This window comes from Oncorhynchus tshawytscha, linkage group LG01 (assembly GCF_018296145.1).
Source record: "Oncorhynchus tshawytscha isolate Ot180627B linkage group LG01, Otsh_v2.0, whole genome shotgun sequence".
NCBI lineage: Eukaryota > Metazoa > Chordata > Actinopteri > Salmoniformes > Salmonidae > Oncorhynchus > Oncorhynchus tshawytscha.
This window is the reverse complement of record NC_056429.1, coordinates 81,158,285-81,173,903: the sequence shown is the minus strand read 5'-3', so window position 1 is coordinate 81,173,903 and position 15,619 is coordinate 81,158,285. Positions and strand designations below refer to the sequence as shown.

The following is a 15,619-nucleotide window of genomic DNA, read 5'->3' as shown; positions in this document are numbered from 1 at the left end:
CCACAACAAAGATGGCCACTGTTCATGACTGATGTGAAGAAGACGGATACGGAAGCGAACTCGTTTTGATTGCCCCGCCCCAGCTGATGAGAATCTGGGGGTCATTGTTATTATTTTGTTGAATAGCTTTTGCTATTATATTTTCAATATTGGTGGCCTTTCTTCTGTATCTACGTTTGCCAAAGAACACCCAGGATGATTCCGACCGAGGATGCGTCCGCGAGGAAGAGGGAGATAGAGGAGAAACTAAAGCAGGTCGGTTTCAGGAAATGGGAAGGGAAGGAAATGGGAGAAATCTCTAGCTAGCTAACGTTAGATAGCTAGCATTATTTACTAGCAAAGCGACATTTGACTTTGGCTACTACATGTTGTCCTCTCTATGCATGTTATAAGTGTAATTTGTTCAAATTAGTTTACAAGTGTACACTGCACAGTCATACCCGACTTGACCTGTCGTAACACAGCCACACAGAGGCGTTTTGCTTTGATTAGCGTTCTCAGACCTTTAACGTTACACTAGGAATGGTTGATAAGCAGATGTTCCAACAGAACCAAGCTAGGCTGTATTGTAGACATCCCTGTCACTATCCTGCGTCTCGGGCGCTGTTGTCATAATTCGTTCATTCCCTCTATGAGTAACAGGAACAGGAAACCCTGTCCTTCATCCGAGAGAATATGGAGAAGAGTGATCAGCTGACTAAAGGGATGGTATGTTGCAGGTTGACACTCTTTTCCCACTCAATACTCATAGAAATATATTTCATATAGTTGGTGAATACAAAAGTCAATGGTTCCTTTCCAGACAACTATTTTTTGACATTCTCATAATCTGTACTGTACACTTGAAACCTGGGCCTAGTAATTCCACATAAACTGTTATTTTACTGCTGACTCTTTCTGCAACCCACCACTGCTCCCATGCAGGTGTCCATCTTGTCATCGTTTGAGAGTCGTCTGATGCAGCTGGAGAACTCCATCATCCCAGTACACAAGCAGACAGAGAACCTACAGAGGCTTCAGGAGAATGTGGATAAGACCCTGTCCTGCATGGACCATGTTATCAGTTATTACCATGTAGCCAAGGACACCGACAAGATCATCAGAGAGGGGTCAGAGTCAGCACTGTCATATTGCTTCCTGTGTTAGAGTATAGAGTACTGTAAGCAGTGCTGTTAACTACTAGCTATTAACTACTAGCTAACAGTCCAGGCAAAATGTCTTAGCTTGGGATAACAGACCAAAGCTGATACCTGGTGCTATGTTTCTATGTTCCAGGCCAACGGGTAGACTAGATGAGTACCTGGCCTGCATTGCCAAGATCCAGAAAGCTGTTGAGTACTTTCAGGACAACAACCCAGATAGCCCTGAGCTCAATACAGTGGTACAGTACTCAAATATCGGTCTCTCTCACTCGCTCTTGTTTTCTTGCTCTCTCTCTTTCTCTCTTCTTTCTCTCTTTCATTCCCCCCTCTCTCTCTCATCCCCTGTCTCTGTCGCTCTCTCTCACTCCCTCTAATCTCATTCCTCACATCCTGTTATCAATAACAATACATTCTCAACAATAAATACTTACTTCGCTGTACTTTTTGCTATCTACAGAAAGCACGATTTGAGAAGGGTAAGGAGCTCCTGGAGGCTGAGTTCCGTGGTCTGCTGACCCGCTACAGTAAGCCTGTTCCTCCCATATTGATCCTGGATGCCATCACTGTAGATGAGGAGCTGGAGGTTCAGGAGGAGGTGACTCTAGAACACCTCCCTGAGGCCGTGCTACAGGATATCATCTGTATCTCTGGCTGGCTGGTGGAGTACGGACGCAACCAGGGTAGATCACCCACACTTTATACATTGTCACTGATCTCTGTCCCCAGTCATTTCTCCTTTAGCATAGTCCCTTGGAGTATGGACTCAACCAGGGTACTTGTACTGTACATGAAATGCACTCACTCTTCCATTGATGTCCATTTCATGTTTGAAGGTGTCATCGGTTTCTTTTCAAAGGATGCTGATTCTATTTTATAGTACATAAATCAAATCAAATTTTATTGGTCACATGCGCCGAATACAACTGGTGACCTTTCAGTGAAATGCTTACTTACAAGCCCTAAACCCGTAATGAAGTTTTAAGAAAAATATCTAAAAAAAATAAGAAATTAAAGAGCAGCAGTAAAATAACAATAGCGAGGCTATATACAGGGGGTACCAGTACAGAGTCATGTGGAGGGGGGATGTAAATAGTCTGGTAGCCATTTGATTTGATTATTCAGGAGTCTTACGGCTTTGGGGTAGAAGCTGTTTAGAAGCCTCTTGGACCTAGACTTGGTGCTCCGTTACCGCTTGCCGTGCAGTAGCAGAGAGAACAGACTATGACTAGGGTGGCTGGAGTCTTTGACAATTTCTAGGGCCTTCCTCTGACACCGCCTGGTGTAGAGGTCCTGGGTGGCAGGAAGCTTGGCCCCAGTGATGTACTGGGCCTTATGCATGACCCTCTGTAGTGCCTTGCGGTCGGAGGCTGAGCATTTGCCATACCAGGCAGTGATGCAACCAATCAGGATCCTCTCAATGGTGCAGCTGTAGAACCTTTTGAGGATCTGGGGACCCATGACAGATCTTTTCAGTCTCCTGAGTGGGAATAGGTTTTGTCGTGCCCTCTTCAGGACTGTCTTGGTGTGCTTGCACAATGTCAGTTTGTTGGTGATGTGGACACCAAGGAACTTGAAACTCTCAACCTGCCCCATTACGTGTAGACTTAATACTATTATATAGATGTTATGTGGATTACGTGTTGAGGAGAGATAACAGGGCAATAGGAGATTGCAGTACAGGTCACTCAGATGAAGCCAGTGTCAATGAGGAGGATGAGGATTCAGTCAGCCAGCAGGAAGAGCAGTAGCAGGACGGTGGATAGGGTCAGATGAGATCCCTAACAGCATCAACCCATCTCGCCCTCAGGAACCGTAAGTGGCAGAAACAGACTAGCTGCCCCTTCTCTCATGGTTAGTGCTATCCGGAATCCTTGGGACACCCCTACCATAAACCTAACCATACCCCTAACTTAACCCTAACCGTTTTCAACTTCAATGGGGTGAGGTCAGAGTTAGGACGTCCCAAGGATCCCGTTCAGCACACTACATGATAAGTTGAAAACCTTTTCCTTGCATTGGTGTACTCAGAACCTACCACACCCTTGTCAATTCCATAATTATGGGTTTTATGGTGGTTATCGTCCAGTTTTGACCACTTCTTCTCTACCTCTGCAGACTTCATGATTATGTTCAACAGTTGTACTCAACCTGCTCTTAACACAGATGTAGATTTCATAACCATATTTATGTATGATAGTTGTCCTCTCCTCTTGACCACATCTCCTCTCTGCTCTGCAGACTTTATGAACGTTTACTTCCAGATCCGCTCCAATCAGTTAGACCGCTCCATCAAGGGTTTGAAAGACCACTTCCGGAAGAGTTCTGCCTCTTCTGGCATCCTCTACTCACCAGCCGTTCAGACCAAACGCAAGGACACTCCCACTAAGAAGGCACCCAAGAGACCAGGTCAGTGCCCTGCTGCGGCCCGGTAACATTACACTCTGCTGTGCCTCCTTGATGATTCAACTATAGCTATAGTGTCACTATCACTCTCATCCGTATGCTAAAATCATACCCACCACAAACAGGTTCATATCTACCACAAGTTCACAGAATGCATTACTTCATCACAGTCACCACAAACAGGAATATACACTCTGAGTGTACAAAACATTATGAACAACTGCTCTTTCCATGACAGACTGACCAGGTGAATCCAGGTGAAATCTATTGTCCCTTATTGATGTCACCTGTTAAATCCACCATAGTAAGTGTAGATGGGGGAGGGGAGACAGGTGAAATAAGGAGTTTTAAACCTTGAGACAATTGAGACATGGAATGTGTGTGTGCCATTCAGCGGGTGAATGGGCAAGACAAAAGATTGAAGTTCCTTTTGAACAGTGTATGGAAGTAGGTTCCAGGCACACCGGTTTGAGTGTGTCAAGAACTGCAGCATTGCTGGGTTTTTCTCTTCTTTAACAGTTTCCCGTGTATATAAAGAATGGTCCACCACCCAAAGGTCATCTAGCCAACTTGACACAACTGTGGGAAGCATTGGAGTCTACATCCCTGTACATCCCTGTGGAACGCTTTTGACACATCGTAGAGTCCATGCCACAACGAATTGAGGCTCTTCTGAGGGCAAAAGAAGGTGCAACTCAATATTAGGAATCTGTTCCTAATGTTTTGTACACTCAGTGTAGATATCAAAATAATCTTATCATACACTGTAATACAATTTCAGACAGCTCACACACTTAAGAATGTCCCTCTGGTCTGAACATTCTGAATCAGATGATTGGTTGTAGTTCCCCCTCTTGCGTAATTCTATTCTGTTTCAAGTGTCCTCCAAATCACTGAGAGCATGATTCATCATTGTCGTCACGACTACCGAGCTTCTTTAGCATCATCAGCCTTATTAATGGACGACAGTGTCCCTCACCACCTCTTCTATGATTACATCCCAAATGCAACCCTATTCCCTATATAGTACACTGCTTTTGACCAGGGTCCCTGGTCAAAAGTAGTGCGCTACTGTATGTAAGGAATAGGGTGCCATTTGGGACGTAGACTATATGTTCCTGTGATTTTGCCTTCTCTCTCCTTGTCATGACCCCGACTAACCCCTCTGCTTTCCTCTTGTTTTATAATCCTCATGTGTATTGTGATGATGGTGATGACAGTCTACATCCCAGGTAAAGAGAAAAGCTTTAGTGTGTCTCTCTATCGTCTCGTTACCATCTCTTGCTTCTGTTAACTGGACGCCACATTTTACCACAAACGAGGGTGCCGTAATCAGTGACCAGAACACCTTGAAGTAGAATCATGCCATCTGACGTGGAAACAGTTATGCTACCACTCCCCTATTCAGCGTGATTGATAGTTTGTTGTTTTTGTCACTTAGGTTAGTTGGTCACCTCCAGTGGGGTTTCTTGATGTAGTTGGATACAGGAGGAAGAGGCAGACTTGACAGAAGCATCTTGCATGTCTTTATTTTGACCTCCCAGTTTTGTGGTTTCTTTGGTGTTTGCCAGGAGTGTTTGGGGTTTTGTCTGTATTGTGACTGCTCTGCAACCAATATAAAAAGTTATAAAGTATTTTAAGGTAGTTTATAGATGGTTTATATTGACTGACCTGAAAGCTAACATTTTCTCCATCAAAATCAGCCAATTGCAGAACATGAACATATTTATACCGCTTGATGTAGAAGTAATTTAACCACATGGCCTGCAACATCCGATAACTAAATGCTCCTATGCTATAACAATGCATTTGCTACATGGCTTATATTCAATTCTATTATAATTGATCAAAACAATTGCTCAGTAATAGCTTACGTTGCTAGAATTGAAAACATCATAGGCAAAGCATAGGTTGAGGAATAAGGATTGTTTCAGACATTTCTACGTAGATCTATTTCTGCATCATTATTTCTATTCTGTCTCCCACTTCATTGATATTACTAATAATGCATCAATTGCTTACTAACACACAAACCCAAGTCGTAATCGTGTACTGTTTTACTTGCTCTCTATGTTTGCATTAACTCAGGCTTTTGTATGAATCTATACGTCTATAAGATGTAAAACATATAACCATGTAACAATTTTACCTACCAATGCTACGTGAATGTTATAACAGTAGTAGTGTGAGTGAATGTCCATAATAACAATGCTGAAATGAATGTATTGTTAATTCTGATGGCTGTTTTGTTTGTGTTTGTATAATGAACCTAACCTTTACATTTTCTTTTTGTTACCTTGCTGGTGGAGTGTGCTTCGGCGCACCCCGTCATAGTGTGTTTATCTAGCTGTGCTGTAGTTCTACCTTGTAGTTGTATTTCTGTGTTGTGTAGTAGCGGTGCTAGGCCACGGTTCCCATTGCCCCCCCATCTCTTCTCACTCATGATTGGTGGTGGTGAAGGGATGTGGCGTTGGTGTATCTTCATCACACTTCCTAGCTCTCTTCCTCTCATCTCTCTTCCCCCGTTCCTACTTCGTTTCTCTATCTTCTTTTCTTCTCTGTGGACCCCTGGATTGTCTCTGTGTGTCACTCTGTGGGAGCAGGGACCATTCGCAAGGCTCAGAACCTTCTCAAACAGTACTCTCAGCATGGTCTGGATGGGAAAAAGGGGGGCTCTAACCTCACTCCTTTGGAAGGTAACGCACCCTGGCTTTGTTGTCTTCTCTTCGGTGTCTTTCTCTTTCTATCACTATGCCAGTGTACTGGGGTTACTGGTCTGTTGCTCTTGTCCAGGTTAACTTGTTGTTTTTGTTAAACAACAGACACACAGGAGCCTCTACAGAGTCACTGGCTGTTAGACGCTGCAAATAATTTAAAAGCTATGTTGTTTAATGAATACAAAATATAGTTGTAATTCAAATGTTTCATCTTCAGTGTAAGGTGAATGTTATAACTCCTTTTTAGCTAGCCTGAAATATACCACATTGAAATGTAGTATTTGGTAATAGATGTTTACTTGCAACACGTGTTAGAACTGCAGCAGGTCTAAACTGGTGTGACTTCTGGCTTTCAAAGTCATGTAAATCTGGTTCCTGTAAAAGCTATAACATCCACTAACTATCTCAGACACAGGTCAAACAAACTCACAAACCCACTGGTCCCCCTGACCTCCCCCTGCCCCCCAACAAGGGTGTTCTCTGCTTTCCCCGCTGGGTGCTTGGTGGTCAGTATATGTTTCTAGACGAGTCCCAGGCTTACCACTTGGCCTATAGGCCCCAGGAGTGAGCCTGGTTCCATGACTATCCCCCCCACCCATCAGGTCACGATCATGACCAGCGGGTCAAACACCAGTCAGACGCCCTGACCGACAAGCATGGGGCAGCAGCAGGTGAGTAAGGGGGAAGTTTGCTCCAAAATGTCCATATGGGGAACAAGACACCCACCGGTATTCAAGCCCGTGGGATGTGATACCAGGTTCAGCACACATCCATTGACAGCTATGGAAGCCAGTGGATATGTGCTGACAGTTAAAAAGTTAGCTATTATTGTTTAAAAAACCTCATCAAATAGTAGTCAGTGGTTCCTTTCAGCTTATATACTGGTCAGGTAATGTCATTATATCAATGTGAAGTAAATTCTCCCCTACTGGCATTCTCCATTTTGCTTTTGAAATACAGTGAATATAATTTTGAACAAATACTTGCCCAATATTTATCTCCCTTGGGGGAAAAAACACCATTCGTGGAAATAGCACAAGTAAGCATGCTGTAAATACACATATCTAAACAGTCATAATTCTCAGTCAGGATTGTTGGTATTATTGCAACCTGCCCAATGCCTCTGGTCCACCAAGTCTCATCTCCATCCTGTCCCCTAACTGACCTCACCATGTGCCCCTCAGGGAAGGATGATGTCCTGGACATAGAGATCGACTCTTACATCCACTGCATCAGTGCCTTTGTGAAGCTGGCCCAGAGTGAATACGTCCTGCTCACAGAGATCATCCCTGAACACCACCAGAAGAAGACCTTCGACTCCCTCATACAGGTCAGGCCTCAGACAGGCAAGCCACAGGCCTTTATGACTCCCTCATACAGGTCAGGCCTCAGACAGGCAAGCCACAGGCCTTTATGACTCCCTCATACAGGTCAGGCCTCAGACAAGCAAGCCACAGGCCTTTATGACTCCCTCATACAGGTCAGGCCTCAGTCAGGCCAAACCACAGGCCTTTATGACTCCCTCATACAGGTCAGGCCTCAGACAGGCAAGCCACAGGCCTTTATGACTCCCTCATACAGGTCAGGCCTCAGACAGGCAAGCCACAGGCCTTTATGACTCCCTCATACAGGTCAGGCCTCAGACAGGCAAGCCACAGGCCTTTATGACTCCCTCATACAGGTCAGGCCTCAGACAGGCAAGCCACAGGCCTTTATGACTCCCTCATACAGGTCAGGCCTTAGACAGGCAAGTCACAGGCCTTTTTCATTTCGGTTGCCTTTTTTTTTTTCATGTCAGATGAGGACAGTAATATCATAGCTCACTGTATGGTCAGGTCTCAACCAAAGACAGGTGAACAATAGGCATTTCTTACCCAGAAGAAGACTAATATAACATGATCTATGGTCTCCTGAGTTTACTGTGTCTGTGCAAATAACAAGATTGTTTTCAAAGAGAATGTTGTCAAATCAAAGTTTATTGGCCTTATGCACAGGATACAGGGGGTAAATGGAACGGTGAAATACTTACTTGCAAGCTCTCCTCTACAGTACAATACACGTTATCAAAATGGTAAAGAAATAAGTAATACAAAGTAGTAAAATAGGAATGTTGACAGAGGCGTGAAGTACCGGCTTTGATATTGGCTCTCTGATATAATGTGGTGAAGCTGACTCCTCCTGTTTCTCTGTCTGATCTCTTTTGTCTTAGGAAGCCCTGGACAACCTAATGCTGGAGGGTGACAACATAGTTGCGGCAGCACGGCGGGCCATCATGAGACACGACTACTCTGCTGTCCTCACCATCTTCCCCATCCTCAGGCACCTTAAACAGACCAAGCCAGACTTTGACTCCACGCTCCAGGTAATGTAACCTACAGGCCTCACTTAAGTAGATGCATGAATTAACAATAAACAATCTGAAATGTAATGCCAAAGCCAATTTTACGTTGGACAACAAAAAGCTTTTTGAATTAAATTGTATTATGATCTAATTTCCCTTTTCCCTTCATGGTATGTATCTACAGGGCACAGCTGCCAGTACCAAGAACAAGCTACCTACCCTCATCACGTCCATGGAGACTATCGGAGCCAAAGCTCTGGAGGAGTTTGCAGACAGCATCAAGGTAAGAGCAACTACCCTCCACCGATCACTCCTTAGCTCTTTCAACCATACTATACACAGCTTGAACCCATTAACAAACTATTCCTAAACTATTTACAGTATAATATGTATGGACATTTTATTAGGACCAGCATCTCCTAGTGTTCTTGTAAGAGAGAAAAAATATTGAAGACAAATTTGCGTCTCTCTTTTCTATGACAGAATGACCCTGACAAGGAGTACAACATGCCTAAGGATGGAACTGTCCATGAGCTCACCAGCAATGTAAACCAGCACCCTCCCTCTTGACATACAGTCTGGAGTTTATATAGTAGCATATGTTGCTGTTAGCCTCTCCATGTCACATACCGTCATCCCTTACATTATTCCTCACCCTGGTCTCTCTCTCTTCCCCAGGCCATCCTGTTCCTTCAGCAGCTGCTGGACTTCCAGGAGACAGCCGGAGCTATGCTGGCCTCTCAAGGTAGGGAGGGCTGAGTGGACTGTCCTGTCCAGGCATCCTATTCCCTATAAGGTCCACTGCTTTTGACCAAGGACCCATATGGCTCTGTTCAAAAGTAGCGCACTATATAGGGAATAGGGTGCCATTTGGGACGGACTCCGGGTCTGCTGTTAGTGTCCACCAGCTTCTGTCTGTCCATTGTTTGTCTGTTCTGAAACGGTAGTAGTAGACCATCCCATCTTTGTCTGAGAAGTCCCATGTATCCACCAACTGATGTTTGTAATAGAAACGAAACATCCTCCTTATCTCCAGTTACGTCACATCAGCATTTCTCTCCTCCAGAGTTCTTTCTGGCCCTTCTTCCTCTGTCTGTGTCTATAACTTCCTCTAATGTGTTGCTGACTTGAACTCATCTCTTCTTCACCTCTTCCTCACCATCGCTGCTGCACCGCCTTTCTCTGCCTCTAGAGGGAGCCCCTAGACACTCCATATACTGTACTATGGACAGGCTGTTCCCTTTCTAGGGACTATCTGGGTGACCATTTCTAACATCAATGACCACACATATCAGCATTTGAACCCTTTGAGAGGGTTAGATATGGACCGTCATAACAAGACCAATCACACTAGCAATAAGGATGAAAAGGGGCCCCCACTGTTCGGGTTAGTCCCTCCTGCCCCTCCTGCATCCCAGTACCGTGACCCTATACACTCACCCCATGCCCCTTACCCATAAACCACCATACTCTCTACCTATCGCTGTCTGGCTGTTAACAGTACTTTGCTTACTCTGCACTAACATATCTTTTCTAACCTTTTGCACTTTGCTTCTCTCATCTTTTCTGTCTCTCTCTTTTTTGCCTTGCCTCTGCCCTAAAGTACTGGGGGACACGTACAATATCCCTTTAGACCCCCGAGGTAAGCCAACACAAGACAGGTGCTTCACTACCAGAGGAGTAGGGAAGGACAGAGCCATTAATACGTTTCTGACTTTATGAATGGTCTCAGGTTTTTATCAACATGTTGTTTAGGATTGGGTAAATGGATGAGTAATGTTACACAAAACCCTTTAACAGAAATACATCGATAGTATGTATGGGTAGTAGTATTGCATCCTTATATGATTGTAAAGACTGTGGAACATGGATCATGCTACTGAGGTGCTTACATTATTATGGAAATTGCGTTTTTCCAGCCAGTCACACTCTCCCATATATTTTACATTTCAATTGTAATTAAGCTTTCGCCTCTAATGAATTAAGTTATTCAAACAGGAATAAAAATGACTATAATTCAAATCCCAAAAGAGATCATGGGAGATTAACAGAAAGATGATATGATATTATATCCCAGTTGAGGGATTAGCAGTGACACAGTGGATTATGTAACTCAGCGGTTATAGATATGTTAACACTGTTTTACAATCTGCAGAGACCAGTTCGTCAGCCAGCAGCTCTGAGTTCAGTAGGAGACTTCTCAGCACCTACATATGTAAGTTTAGGAAGTGAAGATGTGTATGTTAAAACGTTGCATGTTATAAAGAAAATCAAGAGCTTAATTAAAGGTAGACTTGGCGTTTTAATGTTGCCACGAGCAGCACTGCTGATATTGCGATTAACGCGATGCAAGATTTTGCTGTCACACAGAGTATCTGCGCATGTGCAAAGGTTCGCTTCACGCTGTTACAGGGTGGTTGCTACAGGACCAAAACAGGGGAGAAGTTTAACCTTCACCCTTCAACGCTCTTAGTTGTTGCGGAAATGAATTGCTGCTGTTTACATTGCATCTACGTCATCTCGCTGAGTCTACCTTTAAGTAAAGATACACGCTTGTAATCCATTTGTACAGTAGCTATATAAAGGACAGACCATTGAATTGTTTTGGTCACATTATATAACTTTTCTCCAACACAAACGTCCCCTCAATGACAATAAAGTTGATCTTATATAACTAGATGATTCAAATGTGCATACAGTTGGAACCAACCAAGCACAGTTTACGAATGTCCTTGGCTCTGATTCTGAATCTGGTTTGCTTCTCTCTCAGGTAAAGTGTTGGGGAACTTGCAGCTGAATCTTCTCAGTAAATCCAAGGTGTACGAGGACTCTGCACTGAGTGCCATCTTCCTCCACAACAACTACAACTACATCCTCAAGTCCCTGGAGAAGTAGGCCCCGATATCCCCTTATTATCCCACCAACGTGCCTGCATGACCTCACACACAAACCATTTCCATTGATATCTTTCGAAACTACTAGTAACCCTATTGATATCAGCTACTCAAACACACATATATATATATATATATATATATAGCCTACAGTAAACACTAATCAACAAACGCATTGAAAGTATTCGGCCCCCTTGAACTTTGCGACCTTTTGCCACATTTCAGGCTTCACACATAAAGATATAAAACTGTATTTTTTTGTGAAGAATCAACAACAAGTGGGACACAATCATGAAGTGGAACGACATTTATTGGATATTTCAAACTTTTTTATCAAATCAAAAACTGAAAAATTGGCCGTGCAAAATTATTCAGCCCCTTTACTTTCAGTGCAGCAAACTCTCTCCAGAAGTTCAGTGAGGATCTCTGAATGATCCAATGTTGACCTAAATGAGTAATGATGATAAATACAATCCACCTGTGTGTAATCAAGTCTCCGTATAAATGCACCTGCACTGTGATAGTCGCAGAGGTCCGTTAAAAGCGCAGAGAGCATCATGAAGAACAAGGAACACACCAGGCAGGTCCGAGATACTGTTGTGAAGAAGTTTAAAGCCGGATTTGGATACAAAAAGATTTCCCAAGCTTTAAACAACCCAAGGAGCACTGTGCAAGCGATAATATTGAAATGGAAGGAGTATCAGACCACTGCAAATCTACCAAGACCTGGCCGTCCCTCTAAACTTTCAGCTCATACAAGGAGAAGACTGATCAGAGATGCAGCCAAGAGGTCCATGATCACTCTGGATGAACTGCAGAGATCTACAGCTGAGGTGGGAGACTCTGTCCATAGGACAACAATCAGTCGTATATTGCACAAATCTGGCCTTTATGGAAGAGTGGCAAGAAGAAAGCCATTTCTTAAAGATATCCATAAAAAGTGTAATTTAAAGTTTGCCACAAGCCACCTGGGAGACACACCAAACATGTGGAAGAAGATGCTCTGGTCAGATGAAACCAAAATTGAACTTTTTGGCAACAAAGCAAAACGTTATGTTTGGCGTAAAAGCAACACAGCTCATCACCTTGAACACACCATCCCCACTGTCAAACATGGTGGTGGCAGCATCATGGTTTGGGCCTGCTTTTCTTCAGCAGGGACAGGGAAGATGGTTAAAATTGATGGGAAGATGGATGGAGCCAAATACAGGACCATTCTGGAAGAAAACCTGATGGAGTCTGCAAAAGACCTGAGACTGGGACGGAGATTTGTCTTCCAACAAGACAATGATCCAAAACATAAAACAAAATCTACAATGGAATGGTTCAAAAATAAACATATCCAGGTGCTGTGGAAAGAACTGAAAACTGCTGTTTTCACTGCAAGGAGGAATGGGAAAAAATGTCAGTCTCTCGATGTGCAAAACTGATAGAGACATACCCCAAGCGACTTACAGCTGTAATCGCAGCAAAAGGTGGCGCTACAAAGTATTAACTTAAGGGGCTGAATAATTTTGCACGCCCAATTTTTCAGTTTTTGATTTGTTAAAAAAGTTTGAAATATCCAATAAATGTCGTTCCACTTCATGATTGTGTCCCACTTGTTGTTGATTCTTCACAAAAAAATACAGTTTTATATATTTATGTTTGACGCCTGAAATGTGGCAAAAGGTCGCAAAGTTCAAGGGGGCCGAATACTTTCGCAAGGCACTGTACTTAGTCAAAGTCACATGTTATTTTAACCATATTACCCTGTGTGTGTCGGTCCCTCCCTCAGGTCTGAGCTGATCCAGTTAGTGACAGTGACTCAGAAGAAGGCTGAGAGTTCATATAGAGAGCTGATAGAACAGCAGAAACAGATATACCAGCGCAGGTAAATACATAATGGGCTGAAGGGCATCTGGGTACACTCTCATTTAGATGTAGCTACAGCATGTTCCTGAGTCACTAGCTAGTACCTGCACTACGTAAACTATCTCCTGTGATCTTACATAACATACTATTCTGTTGTTTGTCTTGCTTTTCTTTAGCTGGTACAAGGTCACAGAGCATATTACGGACCGGAACATGCCTGCCTTCCAACCAGGAACCAAGGTGTGACTGTTTACTTGATATGCGTATGTATACTGAGTGTACAAAACATTAACAGCTGCTCTTTCCATGATAGATTGAATCCAGGTGAAAGCTATGATTGCCCTTATTGATGTCACTTGTTAAATCCACTTCGATCAGTGTAGATGAAGGGGAGGATAGAGGCTAAAGAAGGATTTATAAGCCTTAAAACAATTGAGACATGGATTGTGTATGTGTGCCAGTCAGAGGGGTATGGTAGTAGCTGCCAGGCACACCGGTTTGTTTCAAGAACTGCAACTCTGCTGGGTTTTTCCATGCTCAACAGTTTCCCATGTGTATCAAGAATGGTCCACCACCCAAAGGACATCCAGCCAACTTGACACATCTCTGGGAAGCATTAGAGTCAACATGGGCCAGCATTCCTGTGGAATGCTTTCAACACCTTGTAGAATCCATGCCCCGACGAATTGAGGCTGTTTTGAAGACAACTCAATGCAAGGAAGGATATACACTTGGTGTATATACAAAGCATACAGTCTTGTTTGCGATGCTTAGCTTGCTGTGCACATTTGCTATTTTATCTGTACATGTGAAGTAAATTGCCTTTCATATGTTCCCTCTCACCAGCTGAAAGACAAAGAGCGTCAGGTGATCAAAGACAAGTTTAAGGTAAGTAACCAACAGCATACAGGTAACACAAAACACATTCAATCCCTACCAAGGATATACTGAGGATTCAAGAGTGATGAATTGGATACTTTTTAAATGTGCCAACATATCAGTTGAAATGCCTTCAATTTAATCTCAAGCTCCATGAACGTATGGTTTAAACGTATCCTTATGGACTGATCCCTTGGTCTCTGTAGGGATTCAACGACGGTCTGGAGGAGCTGTGTAAGATCCAGAAGGTGTGGGCCATCCCAGACAAGGAGCAGAGAGACTCCATCCGCCACGCCCAGAGGAGAGTGGTATCCGAGGCCTACAGGGCCTTCCTACAGAGGTGAGTCTTAAGCACCACCACTACTGTGACATCTGTGTTATTCCTCCTCTCTCTCACATATTGTAAAGGATGGTAACCATTGTAACTTGTAGGAAATGTATTTATTTTCTGGTTTCGTCTTCTGTTAGTCAGAACCTCGCTAAAGGGTTTCCTTTCTCTCCGCAGCTCAGTTAAGAAGGACGGCTGTAAGTTTACACAAAACATTGTTACTCATGAATGTTGAATTCCTTCACAGATACGCCAACATTTCGTTCACCAAAAATCCTGAGAAATACCACAAGTATCGTCCAGAGCAGGTGGAGGAGATGATCGAGAGGCTTTTTGATACCTCAGCCTAAGCCACGCCCATTGACCACACCCGCAAAGTAACCATACCCCCAACCCTCATAACACTCAGCTCAACCTCCTGGGTCCCCTACGACTCGGGCCTGTTCAGGAGGATGTAACGTTCACATAGAAATGCATTGTGTAGAACAGATATGATTGTCTGTCAGATAAAATAGGGAATTGTGTCACCTCTATTCATTCTATTTATATCTGCAACATTTGGAAAGTTTTACTGAATAAACCCCAGAGCTCCTGCCTCCCCTGAGACACCCATTGCCCTATGGGTGTCTCATACTTTATGCTCTTTTTTATATAGTAAAGTATTTATATGTAATTTTCTTGTTCTCCAATCAATGAGCATCTGAATCTAATAAAGCAAAGTCTGTGATTTGCGATGATGTTGTTATTGTTTTGTTGGTGGTGGGTAATGCAATTACATAACAGCACAGTAGCTACATATAATTGTCCAGTCAATGTGTTGTGTACTAATAACTAATCTAATTGAAAAGGTATCAGATGTGAATAGAATAGAATTACCAGTTGTCACTTATTGTCATTTATTCCAAATTATGGTTATTCTGGTGAAACTATTAGTTTAATCTTTGAAACCATTTGTTTCAAGGTATTAGCTTAATCTAGAATATATGTTCAGATTGGATGAATACAGCAATAATGCATGACAAGGATTGCGTGGCCGGATCTGTACATTTTATAAGATACTA

General features: G+C 43.2%; 1 protein-coding gene across 14 annotated transcripts; it reads left to right on the top strand.

Moving 5' to 3' along the window:
* Positions 1-55: 55 nt before the first annotated feature.
* exoc7 (exocyst complex component 7) lies at positions 56-15,290 on the top strand. 14 transcript variants are annotated; one of them, XM_042326340.1, is made up of 22 exons: positions 56-255; positions 643-708; positions 925-1,109; positions 1,276-1,381; positions 1,600-1,822; positions 3,381-3,548; positions 4,766-4,777; positions 6,149-6,241; positions 6,865-6,933; positions 7,447-7,592; positions 8,472-8,624; positions 8,788-8,886; positions 9,087-9,149; positions 9,282-9,348; positions 10,207-10,245; positions 10,759-10,818; positions 11,374-11,494; positions 13,275-13,370; positions 13,528-13,591; positions 14,198-14,239; positions 14,437-14,570; positions 14,806-15,290. In XM_042326340.1, exons 1-22 carry the CDS (start codon positions 196-198, stop codon positions 14,906-14,908), a joined length of 2,169 nt encoding a protein of 722 aa, XP_042182274.1. In that variant the 5' UTR covers positions 56-195; the 3' UTR covers positions 14,909-15,290. The 14 variants fall into 14 exon arrangements, with proteins under 14 accessions (XP_042182274.1, XP_042182277.1, XP_042182291.1 ...); XM_042326343.1 differs by lacking the exon at positions 4,766-4,777; XM_042326357.1 differs by lacking the exon at positions 6,149-6,241 and having other exon boundaries at positions 57-255.
* The last annotated feature ends 329 nt before the right edge of the window (positions 15,291-15,619 follow it).

Coding starts and splice junctions, on each gene's coding strand:
- exoc7 (XM_042326340.1), top strand. CDS start 196: ATGATTCCGACCGAGGATGCGTCCGCGAGGAAGAGGGAGATAGAGGAG. Junction 6,242..6,864: donor TAACCTCACTCCTTTGGAAG/GTAACGCACCCT, acceptor CCCACCCATCAG/GTCACGATCATGACCAGCGG. Junction 8,887..9,086: donor AGTTTGCAGACAGCATCAAG/GTAAGAGCAACT, acceptor TTTCTATGACAG/AATGACCCTGACAAGGAGTA.